Genomic DNA, 24,726 nt, shown 5'->3' with positions numbered 1-24,726 from the left:
CTGAAAATCAGTTGTTTATACACTATATATCAAATCCTTATAAATGGCCCATGAGCAAAAGGATATCAGGTTGCTAAATTCATTAGCAACCAAAAACTGTGATAAATTCTTAACAAGACTCTGCTGGGATGTTAGCCTTCTTTTAGTGATGGAATGGCATTCAACTTACTTGCATCACAGATCTTAAATTAAGACATACCTCTGCTACAGGCACCTGACATTTATGCTGGATTAATGATAATGGTTAGCATGAGATTTATCTTTGGTCAGAAACTTTCAGCTTGACATCTCTCATCTACAACAATGCCTACCCAAACAAATCTGGCATATGGGAAGAATAGAGCAAACCGATCATCCAAACATGAATGGCTGCTACTATGAGCAGCAAGAAAGTAAAGCCCCCATGTTGTTAAATTATCTCCCTCCCCTGCAACCTGGAAATAGAGAAGAAAAGGAAGCAAGTAGCAGATTACTCTAAAAACCACAGCTGGACAAGATTCACCATGACATCAAGCCAAAGAACAAAGCTATCTACCTACCTTCCTACACAAAAGACAGCTTTGTATAAATCAGAAAGGAATGCAAATGAAAGGAAGCAAGCCTTACCTCCTTGGTTTTTAGTGGTATGTCTCCGAGGTACACTTTGTACAGCTTGTTGATGATGGTTGGATTATTCCAGTCGATTAAACTAAACAATGTTTAAAAAGATACACATATGGTCAAGTCATAGAACTAATTATTGTAAATGACTGTGAGTAAAGCCAACTAGTAGCCAGTACAGTATTGCTTTCTCTTTCATGCTGTAAATCTCAGTAATTCAGTAAGTACACATATGCATTAATTAAACAAATGACTCTTGGGCTCAGTTCAGATACCACACAAAATCATGATTTAATTAAAATGTTTGTGGTTAATCAGGGTATGTAAAACCAAGATCTAAAACCATGGCATGAAGTTGGTTTATTAACCATATCCTGGCACTGGGGAACAAACCACAGTACAAGTTAGGATGGTCTTAGGCGGTGGGGGTGGTTAAAGTGATGAAACCCAGAATTTGTAAAGGCAAGCTTAGATTTTGAATGAATAATTGTGAGCCAAATCCAACCTTAGATAAAAGAAACCTGATTTCATATATTGTCTAAAATGAGCTTTAAACTATGAACCAAGCTTTGGAGTTTCTTAACTTTGCTACTTAATTCCCGGGTGAAATGACAGCAAAGTCAAAATAGGTCCTTCATCTATCATGATAAATTAAGGTTTGGAAAATTTGGCCAACATGCATTGACTTACAATAAATTTCCAAAAGCAGGGCCACATACCACATTACTTGTTTGATCAGAAGTGGCTGTGAATGTTGCCTGTCCAATGATTACAAGGGCTATTAGGGCATTTACAGTGTTGGTGGAATGGGGAAAATGCCTGGTACTATTATTCTCTTTAGTCTAGTGGGAAAAAGCAAATTTCTGCTCAGGCTTCAAATGTAGGAGGTTACCCCATCTCCATCCATGCTAACTTAGAAACAACACAAGCACACCTTCTGTCTATTATGACATATGGAAAAGAACTACTAAAGTGGTGGAAAATAAGGAGAGGGATCATATAAAAGTGCTAATAAATAAAAAAAAATGTGTGGCACTGCAACGTAAGCAAAGAACACACAATTAAGAGAAGGTTTTTCAAAATTTGGCCATCTTTTCAGTTTTTTTTTAAAAAACTATTCAAAGTTTTAAAGCTAAAAGTCATTACCTTTGCTTGCTTTTGAGTTCAAGATCTGCTGCAGTTGCTACACTGTGTCGTGTGTCACTAGACGCAATGACCAGGTGTATGACAGCTTCAAGTTCAGGCACCTGCTCTGCTTCAATGAACTTCACAATGCCCAGTTTACACTGCCCAACAATGCAGAAAGGAGTGCAAAAGTCAGTCAGCCCATTCAAGAGATATAGTCTAGAAGTGATATCAACTGAGATCAATACTTTTTCTTAGAATCAAGCCCTTCCTCAGCAAGAATATTATTAGCAGTTTAAGTGTCACTAGAGTTAGGGTTGCAGCTACCAACAAGGCTCTCTGCACTCCCCCCACCTCCAAACACTCATGTGTGCAGGACAGAGCCTGGTTCCCTAAAACCACTTTGTTCTTTCAAGTATTTTCTTTACTCTCGCACCTTTGAAACTAATAGAATCTTGTGTAGATTATAGAATTTCATGAAAAGATAGAAAATACTAAACTTAAATCTGTCAGAAGTACCTGTAGGTTCAAAGAGTAAATTCAATCATATCTACATGCAGGGATCGTTTTGCAGAAAAATAGGTGGTGGAGGTCATCCAGGGATTGTTATGCAGCTGCACATACTATTCAATGGACAAGGGGGTGGAACTCTCAGAAGGAGGGGGTGGAACTCTAAGAAAGGTTCAGGAGCTGTGCTCCTGTGAGCTCCCACTGAATCTGAGGTCTGTCTACATGACTTATGAAAAATACCTTCTGCCATATCTTAATGGCAAAAAAAAAAATACTTCCTAGAAGAAGAAGAGGATTATACCCAGCTTTTCTCTACCTTAAGATACCTTACGTCTTACAGCTGCATTCCCTCTCTCTCCCCACAACAGCCACCTTGTGAGGGAGATGGGACTGAGAGAGTTCTGAGAGAACTGTGACTGGCCCAAGATCACCCAGCGGGCTTCATGTGAAGAAGTGGAGAATCAAACCTGGTTCTCCAGATTAGATTCCACCATTCTTAAGCACTACATCATGCTGTCTAGCCTCAAATATAACAATAAATTGATCTGTGCATGAAAACGTAAAACCTTTTAAAAAGTGTCCTAAAGAAAGGCTTTTGGTTCTACTAGTTCTCGGCTAGATTTCCTAACTCCAGTCATCATTCTCATCTCAGAAAGTCATAACCGTGCTATATATCAAAAGAACCCGATGTGGTGCCCAAGGGTTTCATCATGTTTTCTGGTGCCCACTAAGTAGGGTTGCCAAGTCCAATTCAAGAAATATCTGGGGACTTTGGGGGTGGAGCCAAGATCAAGGCTGTGACAAGCATAACTGAACTCCAAAGGGAGTTCTGGCCATCACATTTAAAGGGACGGCACACCTTTTCAATTCCTTCCTTTCATAGGAAATAATGAAGGATAGGGGCACCTTCTTTTGGGGCTCATAGAATTGGGCCCCCTGGTCCAATCTTTTTGAAACTTGGGGGGTATACTGGGGAGAGGCACTAGATGCTATACTGAAAATTTGGTGCCTCTACCCCTAAAAACAGCCCCCCCCCCCCAGAGCCCCAGGTACCTGCAGATCAATTCTCCATGATTTTCTATGGGAATAAATCTCCCTAGGGAATAATAGAGTTCCCAGAAGACATTTCCCTCCCCTCCCTCCGCTTTCTGATGACCCTGAAGCTGGGAAAGGGTCTCCAAACCGGGGGATCCCCTGCCCCCACCTGGGGATTGGCAGCCCTACCACTACGTGTTTTTAAAATGTGGGCAGGTCCAGGTGGGGCTTCTGCCCAGAAGAGCTTCTGATTAACCACTGATGATTGGATTGGCTGTGCAGGCTCAAATACAAAAAAAAAAAAAACTGTTTTGGCAGCAGTTATCACCACAGCATAAGGATCTTCACTGCATAAGCAAGGAAATGTTTTAAAAAGGCATCCTGTTAAGCAGAGCTTCTGCCTGAAATGTTGAAGAATTACTTTTACAGTTATGCATAACCTCACTCTCTGACATCATGTGGTTGGCTCTACCTCCTGCAGCAAACATTTTTGGTTGGCTCCAGCTCCTGTGGCAGACATTTTGCCCACCACCATGTGTCAGAATTCCAAAGGGGCCTAATCACTGACAAAGGTTCAGGACCCCCACTATAGATGCACTGAATGGCTAGGCATACTAGTCATCATGGGGAAGTTAAGTCTAATAAAGAGAATTAACAGAAACAGGACCGGCAGCTATTTTACTCCAAGAAGAAATACCAGGATATCATTTAATAACAAACTAACAGATTGCTATTTTAAGGAAATCATGGTAGCAGATTTATTCTGCTCCAAAATCACCCTGAAATGCTGTAATATGCAAACTGTATTTTAAACCAAGATATAGCTAAGCAAACAACTCACCTGACAAAGCATTTGCCTGCTTTATACAACAGCAAAGGTTTTGAAATTACTTACACTGTAGCCATAAGCAGTTACACCCATTGCTTTCAATGGACTTTTTAAAAATGCATCTCCGCTTAGGAATGCAATGTTATTTACTCACTCATTTTCCATATTTGTTGCTGGTGCAGACATAATGCAAGCTTGGCCCTTAACTAAACTTAAAGAATTGAGACTAGGCCAAGCTTCCAAAAGCTAGGTGTGGAGCACCCCCCAGGGTTCAACCATCATTAACACTAATCAGCTGTAACTTCTCAGGATGAAATGAGATAGGCAGAAAATGATGAAGAACATGCCAAGGAAAGGAACTGAAAAAAGGATATATGCAATCCCGCAACTTGCTAAATCAGCTGCATCTGTTTAGCAATTCTTACCAAGTGTGGACACACCTTCTATGTGACACACCCATAAAACAATTAGGTTTGGCTTTCTACCTGTTCCAGCTGTTCAGGTGTCCATGGGCTGTCTCCAATTACCCGCTTGGCTGCATAGAAGCTCATCCCCGGAGGAGGCTGAGGGATCCCAGACCCTCCAGAACTACTTGAAGAAGAACTGCTCTGTCCAGATGGTGCATTTTGGCGACTCTGGGATTCATTCAATACATATCTAGCAAGAAAAAGTGCAGGGAGGAGAAAATATGTAAAGTGAGTTTTCAATCTTACATACCTAGGATATAATCTTACACACCTAGGATAGAGGAAGGGAAGGGCATAGCAAGAACAGTACAGACAATGCCTGAATAACAATCAAGCCCCTTTATAAGACTAAGTGGCCCTTCAGTGGATGTCTGCTGTACCATATTTCTGGCTACCTGCCATGGTAGTGCTGCAGCACTAGTAGTAGTTTTCTGCTCTGCAAACTAGTAGTTTTCTGCTCTGCAAACTAGTAGTTTTCTGCTCTGGCATTTCATGTCCTGCATGATCAAAATATCCATCAGCAAAGAAACTGGCTTTATGCATCATACACAGAAATGCTAACAGAAGCAATAATCATTTCAACCAGGGTTTTACTCTGCTGTTACAGGATCAACTACTAGCAAGACATCAGCTAACTCAGCAACAAATCCAACACATACAAAAGTATGTGCAAAAATTACTATAATATGCAAAAATTATATAATATGAAGAAGAGTTGTTTTTGATATCCTTCTTTTCTCTATCTTAAGAAGTCTCAAAGCAGCTTACAATCGCCTTATTCCCCCCTTTCTATTTTAGGCAGGCATCTTTTAAGGGTGTGTGTGGGGGAAATGTTTGGGAGGCGTCAGTTATCAAAGAGTTAAATCAAATATCACAAGGGTTTTACGCAAGTTTGTATTTTAATTTGTAAAAATATCATTAATTGTGTTGGTATACTTTATAAAGTTTATATCTCTACTACCTGGCATTACATTTTGTGGTACACATGGCCTGGCCCAACGAAGCCCCATTTATGTCTGTTATGGAATTTTGGAATATAGAAAGTTTTACAGAATTTTCCATACTGATTCATCTCGGGTTTTAAATATAAGAGTAAACCAATTACCACAACTTTCACTGCTTAACATATTAGCAGTGCCATCCTAAGCAGAGTTACATTCTTCCAAACCCATTTACTTAAACAAACATAAGAGGAGATCTGCTTAGTATGACATTTGAGATCTGCAAGACATTTCTCTATGAATTAAAATAAGAAAAAAATCATTTTTTAAAATTTTAAAATAATGTACACACGCATTGCAGTAGATACTGGCTGTATGTAATGCTTACAATAGATATGCAAGTGAAAGCCATCCATGGCATCATGTACTCTCATTTTTTTCTAGTACACAAAATGCCCACCATAAAGACTCATTAAAGTATTATACAGCAAGTGCTAATAGTGCTGCACTAGTTCTTTTTTAACCAGGATTGTAAGCAGGGAGGCAAGTTTGATGGCTCTCAGTCTTGGTCCCTGCCACCACTCAACAGGGGCTGAAACAGTGTCCCTTGACATAACTTCCAACCATGTAACTTAAACTGACATTGCTGCATCACAGGACATTCTAGGATTCATATGAAAGTCTATGGTTACTTGAAGGCTGGCAACCCTAATCACGTTACGGCTGAACCAAGCCCAGACGAATACTCACCATGAAGAGCAGCCATTTCCACATGCTGGCTCTTCTCTTAAGCATTAGCACTAAGTGATTTGCCCAGTGGCTTACAGGTGACCTGAGGCAAGCAAATCTTATCCTTGACTGTTTAAGGATTGGAACTCATTCCAAGAGAATTTTAGGGTCTGAATGCACACTAGAGAACTTTAGCAGACAAAGTAGTGAGAGAACTATTTTGAAAATGAAACTTTCTCCCCGTTGTATGATCATGACATTCCTTGTCATTCGCCAGCATTTACGCAGAAATTGAAAGTGTCCGGTTGCACCATAACTTACCCATAAGGCATAAGGAGGACATCCAACATAAAATCCAATAGCAGCTGTACAGTCTTTGGTTTTTCAGCAAGATTAAATGGAGAAGCTGCTTTCAGAGGTTCAACAGGATATTTCATGTGAAAAAGGGTTGGTATTAGAAGGTGCATTAGGCTGAAAAACAATTATATTTACTGCAACTATATAATAAAACAACAAGACATGACAAATTTTTACACTGACAAATGACAGAAACCCAGGCAAGACTGTGAAATGCCTCACAATCTCTCCACCTTCACTTGAAAACTATCATACCTGGCAATAAAAAAGTGAAAGCAAATTCATGCCCACAAGAAGCTAACTCTGGAAATGTTTTAGCAGTATGTAAAAATTAAATCTCTATTTTAACTGGCATCCCTTTATGTAAATACAAAAATTAGAATTATAAAGTTTGCCTTCTTATTTCAAAGTGTACTGTATGCTAAGCCTTAGAACGCAACTCAACTTCTGAGCCACACTTAAGTAGCTTGATCTACATGGGGGGAGATTACAGAACATAGGTAGGTCGTTTAGAAACTTTAATTGGACATATTATGATTTTAGGATTTGTTTGTAATTATGTAATTACAACCATTTTTTCATATTTTAGTAATTTCTTGAATTATATATGAACCCTTCAATATTCCTTTCTACAATCATTCTATAATTACTCTTAGACCTCAGGTACTCTGTACCCCTTTTTCTGGTATTCAGAGGTTTCCCACCTTTTTTGTCAGTATTCTAATCCAGCCTGCTTTCTGACAGATTAATTATCTGTATGTAGATAGATGTTTTTATAAAGAAACATTCAAATCATGTGATCCCACATACGTTAGTCCACACTGGTAGAGTCCTAAGAGGGCTGTATCATCGTTTTGTTAAAATATGTACTTGCAGTCTTAGACTGCATTAGGGCTGTTCAATGAAAACCATTATTTTCATAATGCACATCTAAAATTGTGTATGGGTTAAGTGCTGTCAAGTCGCTTCCGAGTTACGGCAACCCTATGAATTAATATCCTTCAAAACTTAAAATTAAATATAAAAAGAAAGGAAAAAGAAAGCTCAGAACATCATACCTGTCTTGTTGGGGCTGAGGTTTTCCTTCCATCGCAGTAAGAAGAGTGGGAGCCAGTTCACATTGTTTTTCCACAGGCAAACGAGGATAGCCCATCTTAACATATATTATCGTAAAATTCTGCCAAAATATAAAATGAATCTAAATGGCATCTATGCCAAAAAAATCTCTTTATAGGTTAAAGCATAGGGTTGCCAAGTCCCCTCTGCTCCCCAACGGGGGATTTTCTCGCACATGTGACTCAAATTACGTCACCCGGAAGTGATGTCATCGCACTGGCGCTGCCTCTCTAGGCGTTTCCAGGAAAACTCTATGGTTTTCTCTATGCTCTAGCCATTTGGGAGGGGAAAACTCTATGGTACCTATTGTACCATAGAGTTTTCCCTCCCAAATGGCTAGAGCGTCTGGGAAAACCATAGAGTTTTTCTGGAAACACCTAGAGAGGCCACTGCGCACCGGCACGATGACGTCTCTTCTGGGTGACGTCATTGTGTTGATGACATTGGGGGAGGTTCCCCCCACCGGCCCAATGTGGGCCAGCAGGTTGGGAACTTCCCGGGCAGGGGAACCCCCGTCCAGACTGGGGGATTGGCAGCCCTATTAAAGCATGTTTTGAGAAATGCCATTCAAAATTCCACATTTGCCAAACAAACAACCAGGTACGTAACATTCATAGCTCAAAAATGTTCTCTAAACGCAGGAGATCACCCAGACCACATTTATCTCAGCGTTCCAACCCTGCAGCATCTTCCAAATACAACTCAATGTGCTGGTTTTTACTGCTGAAGTCCTGAATAGATAGTCCATTTGCTCTAAAGAATCATGTCTACCTATAAGTCATGCAACAATCACTACAATTAACTGGGAAAGCCTTGAATACCACCACTGCACAATTTAAAACAACAGCAACCAAGCACCTGCATCTTCGGTGGCTGTCACCATGTTTGAAAAGTCTATCTACTGTGGACTGGTGGTTATTCCTGTTTTTTTTCTCTCTCTTCTTTATCTCATTTAAAAATAACAAATATTTGTTTAAAAAATCTATCAATGGTTCACTGGAGAAGTAGTTATGTTGTATCCTACTCAACTATGTTAATTTTATATATAGTGTTCTTAGTATTTGCAGGTGTATTTGCCTTTTTCCTTTTGTTCATTTTATGGTATTTTAATTGATTGTATTATGGAAATATTGTTAATTGTTGTTTAACTACTCTCATCACTGATCATAACAATGAATACTACCACTATCACAATATACCTCATTTGGGATTTGTCAAAGTCCAACTAATTTCCTGAAAACCCTTTTAATTGGAGGAGTCCTTCAATAACAGAATAGAACTTGCTATAAATCTAGATAAATTAATATAGGCAGTCACCAGCAACTACCATCTTCAAGAAAAATTAAAGAATTTTACACACATACTTAGATGTCAGATTTAATGTCTAGAGATTAAATTTACCAAGCTCTCTCTAGATATTTATTAACCTCTTAAAACAAAGCATTCCTAAACTTGTTTAGGTTGTACTTGACAGCAAGACTCTCCAAGAAGATTGTGACTAATTGTACAGGCAAAAAGTATTACATTAAAAACATTCATTGCATAAATTTTCATCCATTCAAATGCTATAAGTATTTGAGATAAAAAATATGTCAATATTATGGTTATGAGACACCTGAATGTCATTTCACACTGTATTGAATCTTCAGGAAGCACTTACTGTAACAAAGGACACTGCAGAAGGATCTTGATACTGGACTAGCAAGGTCTCCACAGGAAGCTGGATTTTGGGACGACTTTTGATGCGTTTGTTTAGATGAACTAGCAGTTCCATCACCTGAGGAGAAAAATATGCCCTTTTGACTTCACTAGTTTGGATTCCTCAGTTGTACTTTCCCAGTTCTGAAATACAAGGAGCTAATGGTTTCTAGCCTACTTAGGAAAATATATTATATGGCTGTATACCAGGGGTGGCCAAACTATGGCTCAGGAACCACATGTGGCTCTTTCACACACAATTGTGTGGCTCTCAAAGCCCCCACCACCCGGTCAGCTGTCTTGGAGAAGGTATTCCTCCTTGTAAATCACTTCTCCAAGCCAAGCCAGTGGCTTGGAGAATGCATTTGAAGTTAAAGTTGCTTTCTTTCCACCTGTCCCTCCCTCTCCCATCTATTTTCCTTCCTTCCTTCCTTCCTTCCTTCCTTCCTTCCTTCCTTCCTTCCTTCCTTCCTTCCTTCCTTCCTTCCTTCCTTCCTTCCTTTTCCTTCCTTCCTTCCTTCCTTCTTTCCTGCTCTCAAACATTTGACACTCAGGTCTTGCGGCTCTCAAACATCTGACATTTATTCTATGTGGCTCTTATGTTAAGCAAGTTTGGCCACCCCTGCTGTATACTCTACTTCTTCATATACAACCCTTTACAAAATGGCTCCCAGGGATCATTCCTGTTACCCACTAACAGAGACTCCAGTGCTGTACACTATGCTTTACCATTGGCACTCTTACCAGTAAACAATGAAGGCACAGTTGCAGCATTTTATGGCTTTCTATCCTGCTGAGGTTCCACCCTTCCCAGGCTCCACCCCCATAACACCAGAAATTTCCTGATTTGGCAATCTTAGCCTTAGAGTTCTGCCACTGCCTCTCATGCACACAAGTTTGGGCACTTCCTCTCATGCACACAAGTTTGGGCACTTCAAGGCAGACAGTGGTGAAAGCTGAGATATATCTTGCATACTTTCCCCTCTCTCTGTAGTCACTATTCCTTACATACATGATAATACCAGGCAAAGAAAGCCTGAGCTAATTAAATAAATCTTTATCTTTCTTTTTCAGCTAAGCTGCAACAGAATTCTGAAATGAATTCAGGTTATCAGTTCAAAACAAAAGTTATGCTGCGGCATGTTCACCTGCAAAAAAAGAAAGAAAAAATCATAAACATTCAAGTTCCATAACACTAACATGCAGCAAGGCTTACCTTCTTACGTACTCCTTCTTGTGTGCTGGAAAGTTTCAGAAGTACAGGGGGTAGAAACTTGGATATAATATTCTGCAACTGCTCATCCGTTTCAGCATGACCAAGTCGTAAGAAGACACGTTCAAGCTGATCTACAAAAGGAAGAGAGAGGAAAAACAAACTCAGAACTAAAGATGTATTTATTTAATGAATTAGATTTATAGCCAGCCCAAGGCTGCCAGCCTCCCAGTCCAGGCAGGGTTTCCCCCCAATTTTGGGGGCTCCTTCCTGCCCCAGGCCAGCTGTCCAGTGGGGGAAACCCCACCCCCAACAGCAGTTACCATTTTCCCTCCCCTCCTGCCAGATTTAAAGAACCCTACAGCTGATCACAGGAGCATGTGGCCCGCCAATCAGCTGAAGGACCCTTTAAATCTGGCACGAGGAGAGGGAGAGGGGCAGACTCCAGACACATGTCGAAACAAGTGGCTTGGAATTCAAGCAAGCGAGGTCAGCCTAGATTCCAGGCAAACATCGTCACTTGGATCTCAGGCGAGCAAGCCCCAGCCCCGCTTGCAAAAAACACTTAAAGGGGCCACTGTGAAGCTTTTGTGAATTAAATTTCACTTCTGTAAAATCAAAAATAGTAATCAACACACCCAACCTAGAGCAATTCAAAGTATTCTCTAGTGTCATTCCAGCAATGTTCAGTCTTTCTTCAAAGACTAAGGTTACCTTCTTTATTAAAGAAAATTATATATTTATTCCTGGGTCTTCTTACACTGATATTAGGGGATTAAATTGTAGCTTCTTGTATAAAACACCTGCTTAATGAGACCTGCTCCTTATCTAGGGATCCACAAATGTTACTGGTAATGATGACCACAAATTTAATTTGGGCAACTGTTGGCTGCCTGTCCCTCAGGTAACCCTGATTTCTCTGCAGAAAATTCAGAAGAGAACGGATGTCTTACTTGGTGCCATGCTCAAAGTCAACCCCATCACTCTTTGAACCCTCTGACACATGCAGAAAACGCAGGGGTAAAGAATAGGGTCTCCTCAGGCTTCTGCCAGAAGAAGCAAAGAGTATCTCCAAATGTTTTCAACCTTCCCTAGTGTCCATTGTTGTTCAAGGAGACTTCTCACAGATTCTGACCATCTCCAAAGCCACGCACAAAGTGAAATATGAGATCATTAACGAGCAGTTACTGATAAACTGAAAATTCAGGCAGGATACTGTTGGACCAAACTTTGTGCTCCCTTCCTCTACAAGAATTGCAGGACTAAACTGCGCATGTGTAACATGTAAAACTATACTGATTTCTATAGATTATATATTTCTGTTGTGCAATATGTTGTTTTCTGCTACTTTTTTCACCTATTCATTCAAAATTAAGCAGAGTAAGTACTGGTTTCAAAATTAACAGAAACAGCAGATGAAGGGGGTGGCTGTATGTTTCTAACATTAGATAGGGATGTCAAATCCAGTCTTGCATGAGAAGGGATAAATATGTTAAAATCAAAGGGATAAATATGTTAAAATCCACAATCCCTGCTCTACAACATACAGTAATTTCCCGCAAATGTCTCATACTAATATTTACAGTACATCATAGCGTTAAGAATCTCTATCTTTCTGGCCTCAAATTTGCATCCTAACCAAAAGGCAATGTCACTTCTTCCATCAATTTCCTTATTCAGATTCCATAAGCAAACTGTTACCCACTGATTGTCATACAAGAACAAAAAAATGGACCTTGACAGTCCAGCATTACAGCCTGGACTATGTGTTGCAATGGAGTGCTTCTGCTTTGCAATAACAGCATGTTTGGCTGCTCCAACATTTGTCAAATGGCTATACCGGTATTAGTAGCTGTGACACCAAAGGGAATTCTGAAGATTCAGAAAGAAGCAAGGCAGGTGTCATCTCAGGAAAAGATGCAATATTCCCAACCCTGGAAAGCCATTATGCTCAGGGGGAGAAAAAACAAAACAGGAGGCAGATAAAGCAATACAGCTTTCTATTGCAACCAATTCTAAAGTAGTCTATAATGCCTTAGTTTTCTAGGAATAGTTGTGGCCATTACTGGAAAACGTTGACTGCCTCTCAGTCACACAGGCCTTGGCAAAATCCAGAGATTACTGTAATGTGCTGTATGTGGGGCTATCCTTGAAGATAAATGCAGAACCTGCTGCAAGCGTCCTTACTGGGATGAGCTAGAGTGATCATACAAAGACAGCGCTATTCTTGTTGCATTGGCTTTCCAAGTGCATTAGAGCTTAATTCAGTGTCTTGACTGTACACAGTATGCTGACGATCTTTAGATGCAAAGACAGGTGACAAAGAATTAAATAAATGCATACATGGCCCTCTAGGTAGGCCATATATCACTCACATGTGATTATTTCAGTGAGGTAGGTAAGTTATAAATAACATGAAGAAATAAATAAGAATAAGCTGCCTCATGTCAAGTAAATTCATTGATCATTCTGTCTCAGTACTGTCTTCTGGCAACAGTTCTTGTTTCAGAAAGAGAAAGGAATCTCTCAGCGCAGATGCCAGGGACTGAACCGGGGACCCTATTCCATTCAGCCCTTCCCATATTCTCTGACTCTACCAAAGGGATATGCTTTGGCAGTAAGGGCATAAAGTTAGACTTTATCACCATTTTTAAAAAGTCATTAGATCCCCGGCTGTTTTATTAAAACAATTCATCTTTAAAGAGGTTAACTCCAATTATAAGTTGTCTCTCCTTTCAAAGTATCCTGATTTCTAACCCACTCATTTAATGTACATGTACGCATATGCACGATATTTTCATTTGTAGATTGCCATTCTCACTGGGACCCAAGGTGGATCACAAGTATGATAAAACCTTTCTAGTCAATCAGTAGGAGGATGACAAAACATAACATTTGAATCAACAGCAAAGACTCCTAGTAAAACAAAAACAATGCCGTTGGGCTGGGATTGTAGAAAAAGTGCAAAAAACAGAACAACATGCGCAAACACATCCATTTAAGACAATAAGAAAATCAGCGTAGGGAAGACTTTATTCCTAATAGAAGTCACTTCCTGAGCTGAGCAAGGACACTGCAGCTTTGCTCCCTCTACAAGAATGCCTTCCTGAACATTCTGATTTGCCCATTTTGTGAAACAACAGAAAAGTGAGGCCATCCTAAAAACTTCCAGGTGGTCCATTCCACAATGCAGGACCCACTACAGAGAATGTGCAGGGGTCCATCTATATCACTGTCTCTATCTCATTCTAGCTCAGGAATGGATCTCCCAAAGCCCGAGTGATGGCACAAACGTATCACCTAGTGTGTGCGACAATCTCAGCAAGACTGTTTTGCGGATTATTCAAACAATATCAGTACACTATCAGAACACCACATTCAGAACAGAGCAGACAGCAGTGTACTTGGTACATGCCAAACCACACAAATTTCTTTTCAATTCCCTTCAGTACAAGAAATCCTGCCAAGGAAATCTGGGCTTTTTAACAACTGAAATGCATCACAAGACTTGCCACAGTAACCGTTTTGGGACAAATTACTTAAGAAATCACTTTAAACCTAGGTCCATCATCTTGAATGAGTAAACACTATAGCCATAGGGTAGAACCCATGTTTTAAATACAGTTTGTATTACAGTGCTTCAAGGATTTGTGTCGCTCTTGCTAACTTCACTCCAGGAACTTACAAAAAATAATAAAAAAACATTTTTGACAAGAAAAGCCTTGAGATAAATAATCCTTTCTGTCTCTATTAACAAAATAAAATGATGTAGGGAGAAAAGAGAAAACTGCACAATAGAATCAACACTTTAACACAGGAATGACAGAATGGTCACAATATACCTAAGGCAGACCAAAAAAAAAGACAAGGGGGGAGGAATAGACCAAATCTTGTCCTTACATTTTATTTTTAGATTTCTAATTCATCCTTCAGACCCACCATCCCATTCCTCCTGTAGATCACAAGGAGGCCACCAAAATAGCAACAATAAAATCATTTATATTTATTTAGATATGCATATCCTACATTTATCTCTGATGAGCTACCCCACTGAAAAATGTTAGCCCCAAACAGTTTACAACGCTACAAGGGACAATTTAAATAAACAAAAAACCAGCTACATCTTTAGCTGATCTTGGACCCAGTGGGGTAGCTCATCTAAGACCACAGGCTTCAAACCATTGGCCAAGAATCAAAATTACTTTTGTCTTTTGTCCTTCAGCTTCTGCACAGGGTTACCAGCCCTCAGCTGGCTACCCCCAGCAGGCGCAAGACTTAACAAAACAGCAATTTTCCAATGCCGCAACACCACTTCCGGCTGCATAAGCAATAGAGTTGCCAGGTCCACCTCAGGAAATATTTGGAGACTTTGGGGGTGGGGGCAGGAGACTTTGGGAGTGGAGCCAGATGCAAGGTTGTGACAAGCATGACTGGACTCAGCTGGCCAGCAGTGGGGGGGGGGGAAATGGCAACAAAAGAGGAGGGGCAGCAGCAATGTGCTGACATCACTTCCCATGAACCCAGAAGTGATGTCAGGGGACACTGGGATTTGAACAAAACTCTATGGTTAAACACAGAATCTTTGCCAAATGACAGAGTGTATTGGAGCCACCCATCAACATGCTGACATTACTTCCAGGCACATAGAAAATGACATTTTCTATGTGCCAGTTTGGTGTAGTGGTTAAGTGTGCGGACTATTATCTGGGAGAACCGGGTTTGATTCCCCACTCCTCCACTTGCACCTGCTAGCATGGCCTTGGGTCAGCCATAGCTCTGGCAGAGGTTGTCCTTGAAAGGGCAGCTGCTGTGAGAGCCCTCTCCAGCCCCACCCACCTCACAGGGTGTCTGTTGTGGGGGAGGGAGATAAAGGAGATTGTGAGCCGCTCTGAGACTCTTCGGAGTGGAGGGCGGGATATAAATCCAATATCTTCTTCTTCTTCTTCTACATGAAAACAGCAATGTCATTATGTCACCTGTAAACCACCTCTGCCACCAATAAATCCCCACTAGCTGCAGACTCCACAAGGGCCCCACATTTGGACATCATCATGATCACCCAAAGCTTGATCAGGAAATGTCTGATCAAGCTCCACACTCTAATCAAGGAGGGGGGAGTAAGAAGCACATGCAAGCACAACAACAAACTGTGTTCATGCCTAACTGGAGATAAATTGCAGTTTTTAATGACATCTGAATGGAGCACGTCAAAATTCACATCGCCTGCATTTTAAAAATCAACCAGTTAAAAAAAGTATATATGCACATGCCAGATTTTTGAGTTTCATTAAATTATATTTATATTTTCACCATCATATGGGGCATTGTTAACATATTTGAGTGTTGGACTGAGATCAGAAAAATCTGGGGTTGAATGTATGTTCAGTTCATTAAACTCACTAGTTACATCCTAAACAGAGTTACACCCTTCTAAGCCCAATAACATCAAAAGAAGAGTGTAACTGCTTAGGATGGCACCAACCTATCACAGTTTGATTAAAATGGGAAGGGGAGAATGTTAAAAAAAAATGGGGAATGTTTTATCTCTATCCTGTATGAATGAAGGACATGGAAGAAAGTAATTTAGGCTGAGACACTGCAGGAGTATAATTCAGTGGTAGTACAGAGAAAATTCAAAATGGTGCATGGGGACAGCCAGTATAGTATAATGGTTAGAATGTCAGGCCCAGTTTTGATGGAAGCTCGTGAGAGCCAGTCACACGCTCTCAGCCTAACCTACCCTCACAGGATTACTGTGAGGATTTAATGGAGAACAATGTAAACTGCGTTGAGTTCTCACTGGAGGGAAAGGTGGGGTAGAAATTAAGTAAATATTTTTTTAAAAAAACTGTGTGGAGTCAAGTGAGTCAAGTGTTGCAAGTACAGGAAATACATGATGGAAAACAAAACACCACAAACTGGAAATAATGAGTACACAAACTGGAGATAGCACGCTGAAACTGAGAAACCATGCTGACATCCAGGATTATAAAAGCCACTGCAGTGCAATCTTGCCTTGTCACTGGAGAATAATAATAATAATAATAATAATAATAATAATAATAATAATAATAATAATAATAATAATAATAATAATAATAATTATTATTATTATTATTATTATTATTATTATTATTATTATTATTATTATTATTATTATCACCGTCCCTATCCTGGCTTGCGCCAAGCTCTGCCAATATACCGAAGAGGCAAAATGCCATAAAACAAATACAAAATGTTAAAATTCAGTATAACAAAGTTAATTAAAAACTGAAGATTAGATTAAAAGATATCCAAGATGGCATCCCTAATAGTTTCCATCCCAATTCTGGACTACCTGGCCACTTTCTGGGCAGGGGAGAGGGAAACACAAAATAGGCTTCCCGATCTCCAGGTCCCAACGGGGGATTCCCCGGTTTTACAGGCTTCCCCTCGCCCCCAGCCAGTTGGCTGGTGGGGGGAAGCCCCGCCCCCACAGCCACCATGTACCTCTAGAGCTCCAGCAGGTTTAGAAACCTGCAAACAGGTCCCATTTTAAAATGTGTGTGTACTTCTGTGTTTGTGCCTTTGAAGTTGAGCAGGAAGCAGGAAACAGGAAGCACTTAATGGGGAAGGGTCAGCAGCAGCTTCGTCAGATCATAGCCCTTCTGTTTGTTTTGCTTTCGTTTTCAGAGCAAGTAAGTGTGTAAAAGAGAGCAGCTTATAACCCCTGTACTTTTCAGATGTTGTTGTGGAGGAACCAGACACAGTAAGTGTGAGTGTGTGTGTGTGTGTGTGTGTGTGTGTGAGAGAGAGAGAGAGAGAGAGAGAGAGAGAGAGAGAGAGAGAGAAAGAGTTGCCAATCCCCAGGTGGGGGCAGGGGATTTCCTGGTTTGGAGGCCCTCCCCCCGCTTTAGAAAGCGGGGGGGGGATTATGGAGAATGATTCCCATAGGGAATAATGGGGAATTGATCCACGGGTGTCTGGGGGGTGTTCTTTGAGGTAGAGGCACCAAATTTGTAGCATAGCATCTGATGTCTTTCCTCAAAACACCCTCCAAGTTTCAAAAGGATTGGACCAAGGGGGGCAATTCTATGAGCCCCTAACCTTCATTATTTCTAATGGAAGGAGGGCATTGAAAAGGTGTGCAGTTCCTTTAAATGTGATGGCCAGAACTCCATTTGTACTTGTTCCAACCTTGCTCATGGCTCCACCCCCAATCTCTCCTGGCCCCACCCCCAAAGTCCCCAGATATTTCTTGAATTGAACTTGGCAACCCTAACACAAAATCAGAATTTAGGGGAAAGGAGAGAAGATGCCAACCACAGCAGAAAACCATTGCTGTCCTCAACCAAAAGCCTGGAGGAACATATTTGCCTTACTGACCCTGCAAAATTGTGTAAGATCTTGCAGGGCTCTGATGGTATTAGGCAGAGAGTTCCACCAGGTGAGGGCCAAGACCAAAATGGCCCTGCCCCTGGTCAAGATAGCCGGACATCTCTAGGGCCAGGGACCATCAGCAAGTTCTTATCTGCAGAGCATAAACTCTCCCAGGGACATACCAGAGTAGGCAGTCCTGCAGATGTGTTGGTTCCAGACTGCTCAAGGCCTTAAGGGGCAATACCTTGAACCTGACTCGGTACTTCACTGGAAGCCAGTGTAGCTGGTGCAGCACAGGTTGAATATGTGCTGTCTGTGACGTTCCCGTCAAGACTTGTGCCATTGCATTCTGGATCAGCTGGAGTTTCTGGGTCAGCCTCAAGGGTAGGCTGGTGTAGAGCAAGTTGCAGTAGTAAAGTCCAGAGGTGAACATTGCATGGGTTACTGTGGCTAGGTCAGAGAAGCCTCTGGCCATAGGACAGAAGCTTCCTGTCCCCAGCCCCTTCTTCAGTTTTAGGGAGCAGGGCTGGATTAACAATTAGGCCAAGGAGGCAATGGAAAATGGCGCCCCATGCCTTTAGGGGCCCTGGGCCAGCTTCCCCCTCCGTTTCCTCCCTGCTTGCAGCCCTCCCAGCCTGAACGCGGAGTCAGCAATTGAGCCACTCTTTGCCAATTTGCCTGGTGTGACTGCTGCTGGTGTCTCTGCCAAGTTTGCCTCTCTCTGCCTCTCCCCCACAGCTTTGTCAAAAGGGCTTTTGAGAAGGTGCCTGAGGCTGCAGCAGGGGTGCAGGGGCAGGTGCTCCAGCTCTGAGACAATTTGCGAGGGGGCCCCTGAGATTTCGACTACCTAGAGGCCTCCACAGAGTTTAATCCTGCACTGTTAGGGAGATGCAATGTTGGGCTCCTCATACATGGCCCAGCGTTTCTCATTCTAACCCAAATCCTGCTGTAACATCTCCTGCACCACATCTGATATGTGGTTTTTTCCCCTCAGTATCAAACTAATCTTAATTCAGTGCCATAATAATAACACAGTTGCGAGCAGCCTTGCTTACTGGGAAACACCTTCCTAACCCTTTCCCCCCCTTTAAAGAGCCTATGCATTTTCTTGTGAGATGGGGATAAAATTTAAAGAGCCAGGGTTAATGAAACTGTATTGGAAAGGGTCCTTGCAGATTACTGCACTGTGCTATACATGGGGCTACCGTTGATGAGCATTTATATATAGTTCAACTGGTTCAGACAGCAGTAAATAGATTATTAACTGTGTATCCTCCTGTTCTGAACATATTTAAGATATTAAAAGATCATCTTGGGTTGCCAGTCTGGAACTATGAAGTTCTAAATGGACTCTTACCAATGCATCTTAGGAACCATTTCCTCCCACAAGAGGCTACCCCAAAGAGAAGATGACGACATTGGATTTATATCCTGCCCTCCACTCCGAATTTCAGAGGGGTTCACAATCTCCTTTATCTTTCTCCCCCACAACAGACACCCTGTGAGGTGAGTGGGGCTGAGAGACTCTCACAGCAGCTGCCCTTTCAAGGACAACCTCTGCCAGAGCTATGGCTGACCCAAGGCCATTCCAGCAGCTGCAAGTGGAGGAGTGGGGAATCAAACCCAGATCTCCCAGAAAAGAGTCCACACACATATCCACTACATACAGCAACATAGAGGAGAAGAAGAAAAATATATTGGATTTATATCCTGCCCTATACTCTGAATCTCAGAGTGGTCACAATCTCCTTTTCCTTCCCCCACCACCACAACAGACACCCTGTGAGGTAGGTGAGGCTGAGAGAGCTTTTACAGTAGCTGCCCTTTCAAGGACAGCTCCTGCAAGAGCTATGGCTGACCCAAGGCTATTCCAGCGGCTGCAAGTGGAGAAGTGGGGAATCAAACCCAGTTCTCCCAGATAAGCGTCCACGCACTTAACCACTACACCAAACTGGCTCTCTCAAAGTTAGGCAGTGACTGAGGACAGAGTCTTCTGTGTGGTGGTAATTCAAAATACCCTCCCCAGAAATCTTTGCTTAGCATCATGCCATATAGAAGGCAATTAAAAATAGTGTAGTTCACTCAGGCTTTCAAAGAATGGAGTTGCTCATCATTGCTGCCAATTAGCTCTGTGTAAGCTTATGACTTTATGATTCGTGGGGGGGAGTTCACCCTCTTTTGTAAGCCACCTTGAAGGTTTTTATCATGAAAAAGTAGGATATAAATGTTTTCATGCATTAATTACATTTAAGCCTTGCTGTTAGGGAGCATCATTTTTTCAAACAAGACATTAGTAAAGAAGTGAAAAATAATAAAGGTCACCGGATGGCACAGGAGAAGATGATATTGGATTTACATCCCGCCCTCTACTCCGAAGAGTCTCAGAGCGGCTCACAATCTCCTTTACCTTCCTCCCCCACAACAGGCACCCTGTGAGGTGGGTGGGGCTGGAGAGGGCTCTCACAGCAGCTGCCCTTTCAAGGACAACCTCTGCCAGAGAGAAGTCATGCCACATGTCACTAGGGATGTCAACAGCACTATCCAATAGGTACCAATGACACCTACTTTCCATACCTCATGGGTGTGTGCAACATGAGTCAGAAAGCTCTAAGGTTACAGAATATGGCTTAAAGACAATCTTTTTATTTCAGAACACCACCATTCTTTGGGTCCAAACATACAGCAGAGCTGGACATGCTTTGAAATGTCAGCCACAAATTATATAAATTAATAAATATTGTTCAAATCCAACTATAAGCAGGGAGGGCTGATATTTTATATTTCAAACAATACAATAGGGGATATTTTATATTTCAAAAGGGGGAGGAGGATTTGTTTCTACTTGAAGGCAACCAAGGTGGAGGGAAACACAACACAAAGCAAGTTTATGTATAGCTGTATGGCCCAATACTCTGGTGCACATGCAGAGGCAAATCATGCCACTTCAAATATTTGGAAACTGAGGTCTAGGACAATGAGAATGCTTATTCAAGGTCGGATAAGGAGATTATAAAAAGAATGAACTAGAGACCAGCAGACTGTATTATCCAAGCAGCATTGAAGTCACAACGATAGAGCCAATACAATCTAATTACTAATCCCTTTGCATTAACTGAATATCTCTGAAGTAACTGTGCATAGGAATGCAGTTTTCTGCAGAAGCGAGGGAGGGACCTATGTAGCCCTGTGGCGGAATCGTTTCTTCAAAAGATGAGGGAAAAAATACATTTCCCAGCTTGCTTCGCTGCAGGGTGCAGAAATTTCCTGTTACAAAGAATCACTTCCCTAATATGCCACGCCTCAGTAATGCAAGGCCTCAGTCCCTTTAACATGCGGAGGGGGGAAAGGGGAGTAGTGAACTTGGCAGGTCAATTTCTATATTAGAAAGGAGGAAGAGAAACAGGCAAAGCACGTTAGAAAAGCGCACGCTTCCTGGGCATTTGCAGCATCCGCTGCTTTTTGCAAAGGTTTGAAAAATTCAAGAGTGGTTCTCTGTTGCCCCCCCCCAAAAAAGGGGGGGGGGGGAGAAGGCGACGAACAGATTTTCTGTCCACACCAGGTGCATGTCTAACCTCAGGAGGATGTGAGAAACTCCTTGAACCGGATATCAATCCGGAAAAGCAAAGTCATTATTCCTAATCGACTTGCACTTTGCATAATAATGCACGGAAAAGGAGACGAACACAATCAGAAGTCGTTGATGAACTATGGGCGGAGGGAGGGGGAATAATTCAAATAGTTTTCCACCCCTTCCAGACAGCATGTCCCATTTCCAGGCATACTCTTCATTTCCAATCCTGACCAAAGAAGAACGAAGCGCAACGTACACTTAATTAAAAATAATGAATATTTTCATGGAGGGGGTACAGAGGCTCAACAGGGCTGGAAAGGTTAATTATGAAGGGGGAGGGGACTCCGGCCCGGAGCTTTACTTTCAATTTCTCTAATATGACTTTGCACAACAGAGGCCTAAACGCCCAACTCCTCCTCACCCTCCTTCTGCCTGTTTCTCTTTCACATCCTTTCAAGGCAACATCCCTTGACTTTCCGCCTTCCCTCACGAGTGCTCCCCCACCACAAAAGCCTTGTGAAAAGCCACCTCGCAACGGCACCCCTAAAGCTTCTCAGATACATTCCTCAAAGAGGCCCGACCACTCCCCTGGAGCAAGAACACCTGCCCCAAAGACGCCCCCCGAAAAACAGGGAGAGGGATCAGACCCGTCCAAAATGGGGGAGGGATCCCTCCAGGCTTATCAGCACCCACATCATTTAAGCCCCACAACTACAAGAGCACACTTACTCAGTTCGTCTTGGGCAGCAGAGGCGGCCGCTGCCATGTTGTCAGCTGGGGAGAGAAGGAGGGAGAGTGAATCTTTCTCCAAGTCTCTTTAGTAAAGGATTACGGTGAAGGGGGGGAGGGGGAGAGGAGATGACGACGAGGTTTCCCCCTGCTTTTCTTTCCCCCGCTTCTCTTCCCTATAGCTTCTCCTCCTCCTCCTCCTCTGGAAATAGAGCTGCAGAGAAAAGGGCTGGTGGCTGCTTTTCTCCTCCTCCCTCCTGTGACTCTCCCCTGAAACACCAACCACCGTAAGAGACAGCAAGCGCTTATGCCCTGCGATTCTCTCTCTGTGTGTGTGCATCTACTTTACACACACACATCCCCTCCCCCAATGCACCCTCTTTAGCTTTACTTTAGTTTTATATTTAGAAAAAGCTGAGCCATCGTCTCACCTCCCCCCCCCCCCACCCCTCTTTCTATTTTTTTTCCGCGTTCTCTTTCTTTTACTACCGTCACTCCACTCCCTGCTTCTTCTGGGAAACTAAAACCAATAGCTCCACACACAGATGGCCTCGGGGTATTAAAATCCGGGGAGGAGGGGGGAGTCTACTTTCTTTGTTCGTCCCCGAAAAATCTTTCTCTCCTGGATTTACTGATCCGATTCATACGTATTCTTACAAGATGGGGGGAGGAAGAAGTGCTAGGAGGCACTGACCTGAGTCCATGCTGACCTCCATGGCTGGTGATGTAGACTTCCTCCAAGAATGGAGGGGGGGGGGCGGTGGAAACCTGGTCAGCATCTATAAAAAGGTTTAAAGGGTTTCTCCCCCTATCTGCAGAAGGTGATTGTAGCAGCCTGAAATTTTTCTACCTATAAAGATGCTTGACTGATGCAGAGCCGGGTTTTAGAAAATGGGGCCTGAGGGAACCGTTCAAGAGCAAAACACTAAGCACAGATTAGTTACCTTTTAACCATCTTTTTGGGCTTGTACACAAGGCGATTAAAGAATCACATTGAGAAAAGGATGGGGTTTTTTAAATGAATGTTGTTCAGTGCCAGTGTGCATGAGAAAATAGGGATGCTTATACACATGATCAGTGGAATCCTCTACAAAGCTATTCCAGTCTAAACTCATGTACTTCAATGTGCTTAGAATGACCTAACACTGCATAGTATTGCACTGTGTGAGTACAGAAAGTGGGTTAAGATAGGGCAGGGGTGACCAAACTGTGGTTCGTGAGCCACGTGCAGCTCTTTCACACATTTTGTGTGGCTCTTGAAGCCACCACTGCCCCGTTGGGGCATTTCTTTAATTCATTTCTACAAGCTAAGCCAGCCAGAGTCTTGGTGAATGCGTTTAAAGTTAAAAGTTGCTTTCTTTCCACCTCTCACTTCCTCCCCCTCCCCCCATCTATTTGTTTTCTTTCCACCTACCTACCTTCCTTCTTTCCTTCCTGTCTTGTGGCTCTTAAACATCTGATGTTCATGTTTTGTGGCTCTCAAACATTTGGCATTTATTCTATGTGGCTTTTACACTAAGCAAGCTTGGCTACCCCCAAGATAGGGTTTTATAAAGTGCTGCCTGGGGCAGAGAAAGACAGAGATCTTCTCAGAGGGCTTTTTTTGTGAGGTACTCACCAAGCACAGCACATTGGGGAATGGATGGGGGCTCTTTCCAGGTCCTGAGGGGGGAATTGATGGAAATTGCTGCAGTCTTATATATGATAACCAGCACTTTTTTCTTACAGAAAAGGCACAGCCCTCTCCCATAATATTGGAACACGTGGACAAGCAGTGGATAGGCAGTATATTTAGGATTGGGAAAGGGAGTACTTCTTTACTCATAGAGCAATTAACCTAGGGAATTCATTGCCACATGATATAATGATGGCCACTAATGCAGTTGGCTTTAAAAGGGGATTAGATAAATTCATGGAAAATAAAACAAGAGTTCACTGCCACCATGGAGACTAATGGAATTAATCTAGCATATGCTTTCATGTGTCAGAAGTCACTTCAGATACATGAAATGTACACCCATTAGGATGATATGTTTATATTTACAAAAGAAAGAGAGGGGGGGAGTTACAAACAGAGGCAGGTTTAAAACAATATCCAATCAAAGAGTAACTGAGTCACTCAGAGTAGATGAGGGCCATTCCCAATAACTCTTTAGTAGCTAAAATTTGATTAATATAGCCTAATATAGAAAAATGCAGGATGAAACACAATAAACATCCAAAAGGAAACTATGGGGTATCACTAAACTAACTGGTATCCAATCTTTTAATTAATTAAATATGGGCAGTACTCTTCTGAATACAAGTGCTGGGGACTATATTTAGGGTAGTGTTGGACACTATGCCCTGCTTGTAAGCCTTCAATCTAGAGCATCTGTTCAGCCAGTGTGGTTGTACATAGGGTAGTGCTGTGATCCAACATGATTGTTTTATGTTCTTATCAAAGG

At 42.1% G+C, this 24,726-nt stretch overlaps 1 protein-coding gene across 1 annotated transcript in view; it reads right to left on the bottom strand.

The window, feature by feature from the left end:
* ECPAS (Ecm29 proteasome adaptor and scaffold) overlaps nucleotides 1-23,007 on the bottom strand; it is a 103,394-nt gene extending 80,387 nt beyond the window's left edge. Inside the window, exons 1-9 of the mRNA XM_060237156.1 lie at nucleotides 22,974-23,007; nucleotides 22,280-22,324; nucleotides 10,624-10,754; nucleotides 9,370-9,486; nucleotides 7,652-7,770; nucleotides 6,558-6,707; nucleotides 4,585-4,756; nucleotides 1,747-1,886; nucleotides 607-688 (exon numbers count right to left, since the gene is read on the bottom strand). Coding sequence (XP_060093139.1) covers nucleotides 607-688; nucleotides 1,747-1,886; nucleotides 4,585-4,756; nucleotides 6,558-6,707; nucleotides 7,652-7,770; nucleotides 9,370-9,486; nucleotides 10,624-10,754; nucleotides 22,280-22,324; nucleotides 22,974-22,995 — 978 coding nt within the window. The 5' untranslated portion in view covers nucleotides 22,996-23,007. The remainder of the gene's footprint in view (nucleotides 1-606; nucleotides 689-1,746; nucleotides 1,887-4,584; nucleotides 4,757-6,557; nucleotides 6,708-7,651; nucleotides 7,771-9,369; nucleotides 9,487-10,623; nucleotides 10,755-22,279; nucleotides 22,325-22,973) is intronic.
* Between the last annotated feature and the right edge of the window lie 1,719 nt (nucleotides 23,008-24,726).

Source organism: Heteronotia binoei, chromosome 4 (genome assembly GCF_032191835.1).
Source record: "Heteronotia binoei isolate CCM8104 ecotype False Entrance Well chromosome 4, APGP_CSIRO_Hbin_v1, whole genome shotgun sequence".
Classification (NCBI taxonomy): Eukaryota; Metazoa; Chordata; class Lepidosauria; order Squamata; family Gekkonidae; genus Heteronotia; species Heteronotia binoei.
Note: the sequence above shows the minus strand (reverse complement) of the source record. Positions and strands in the feature narration are given on the sequence as shown.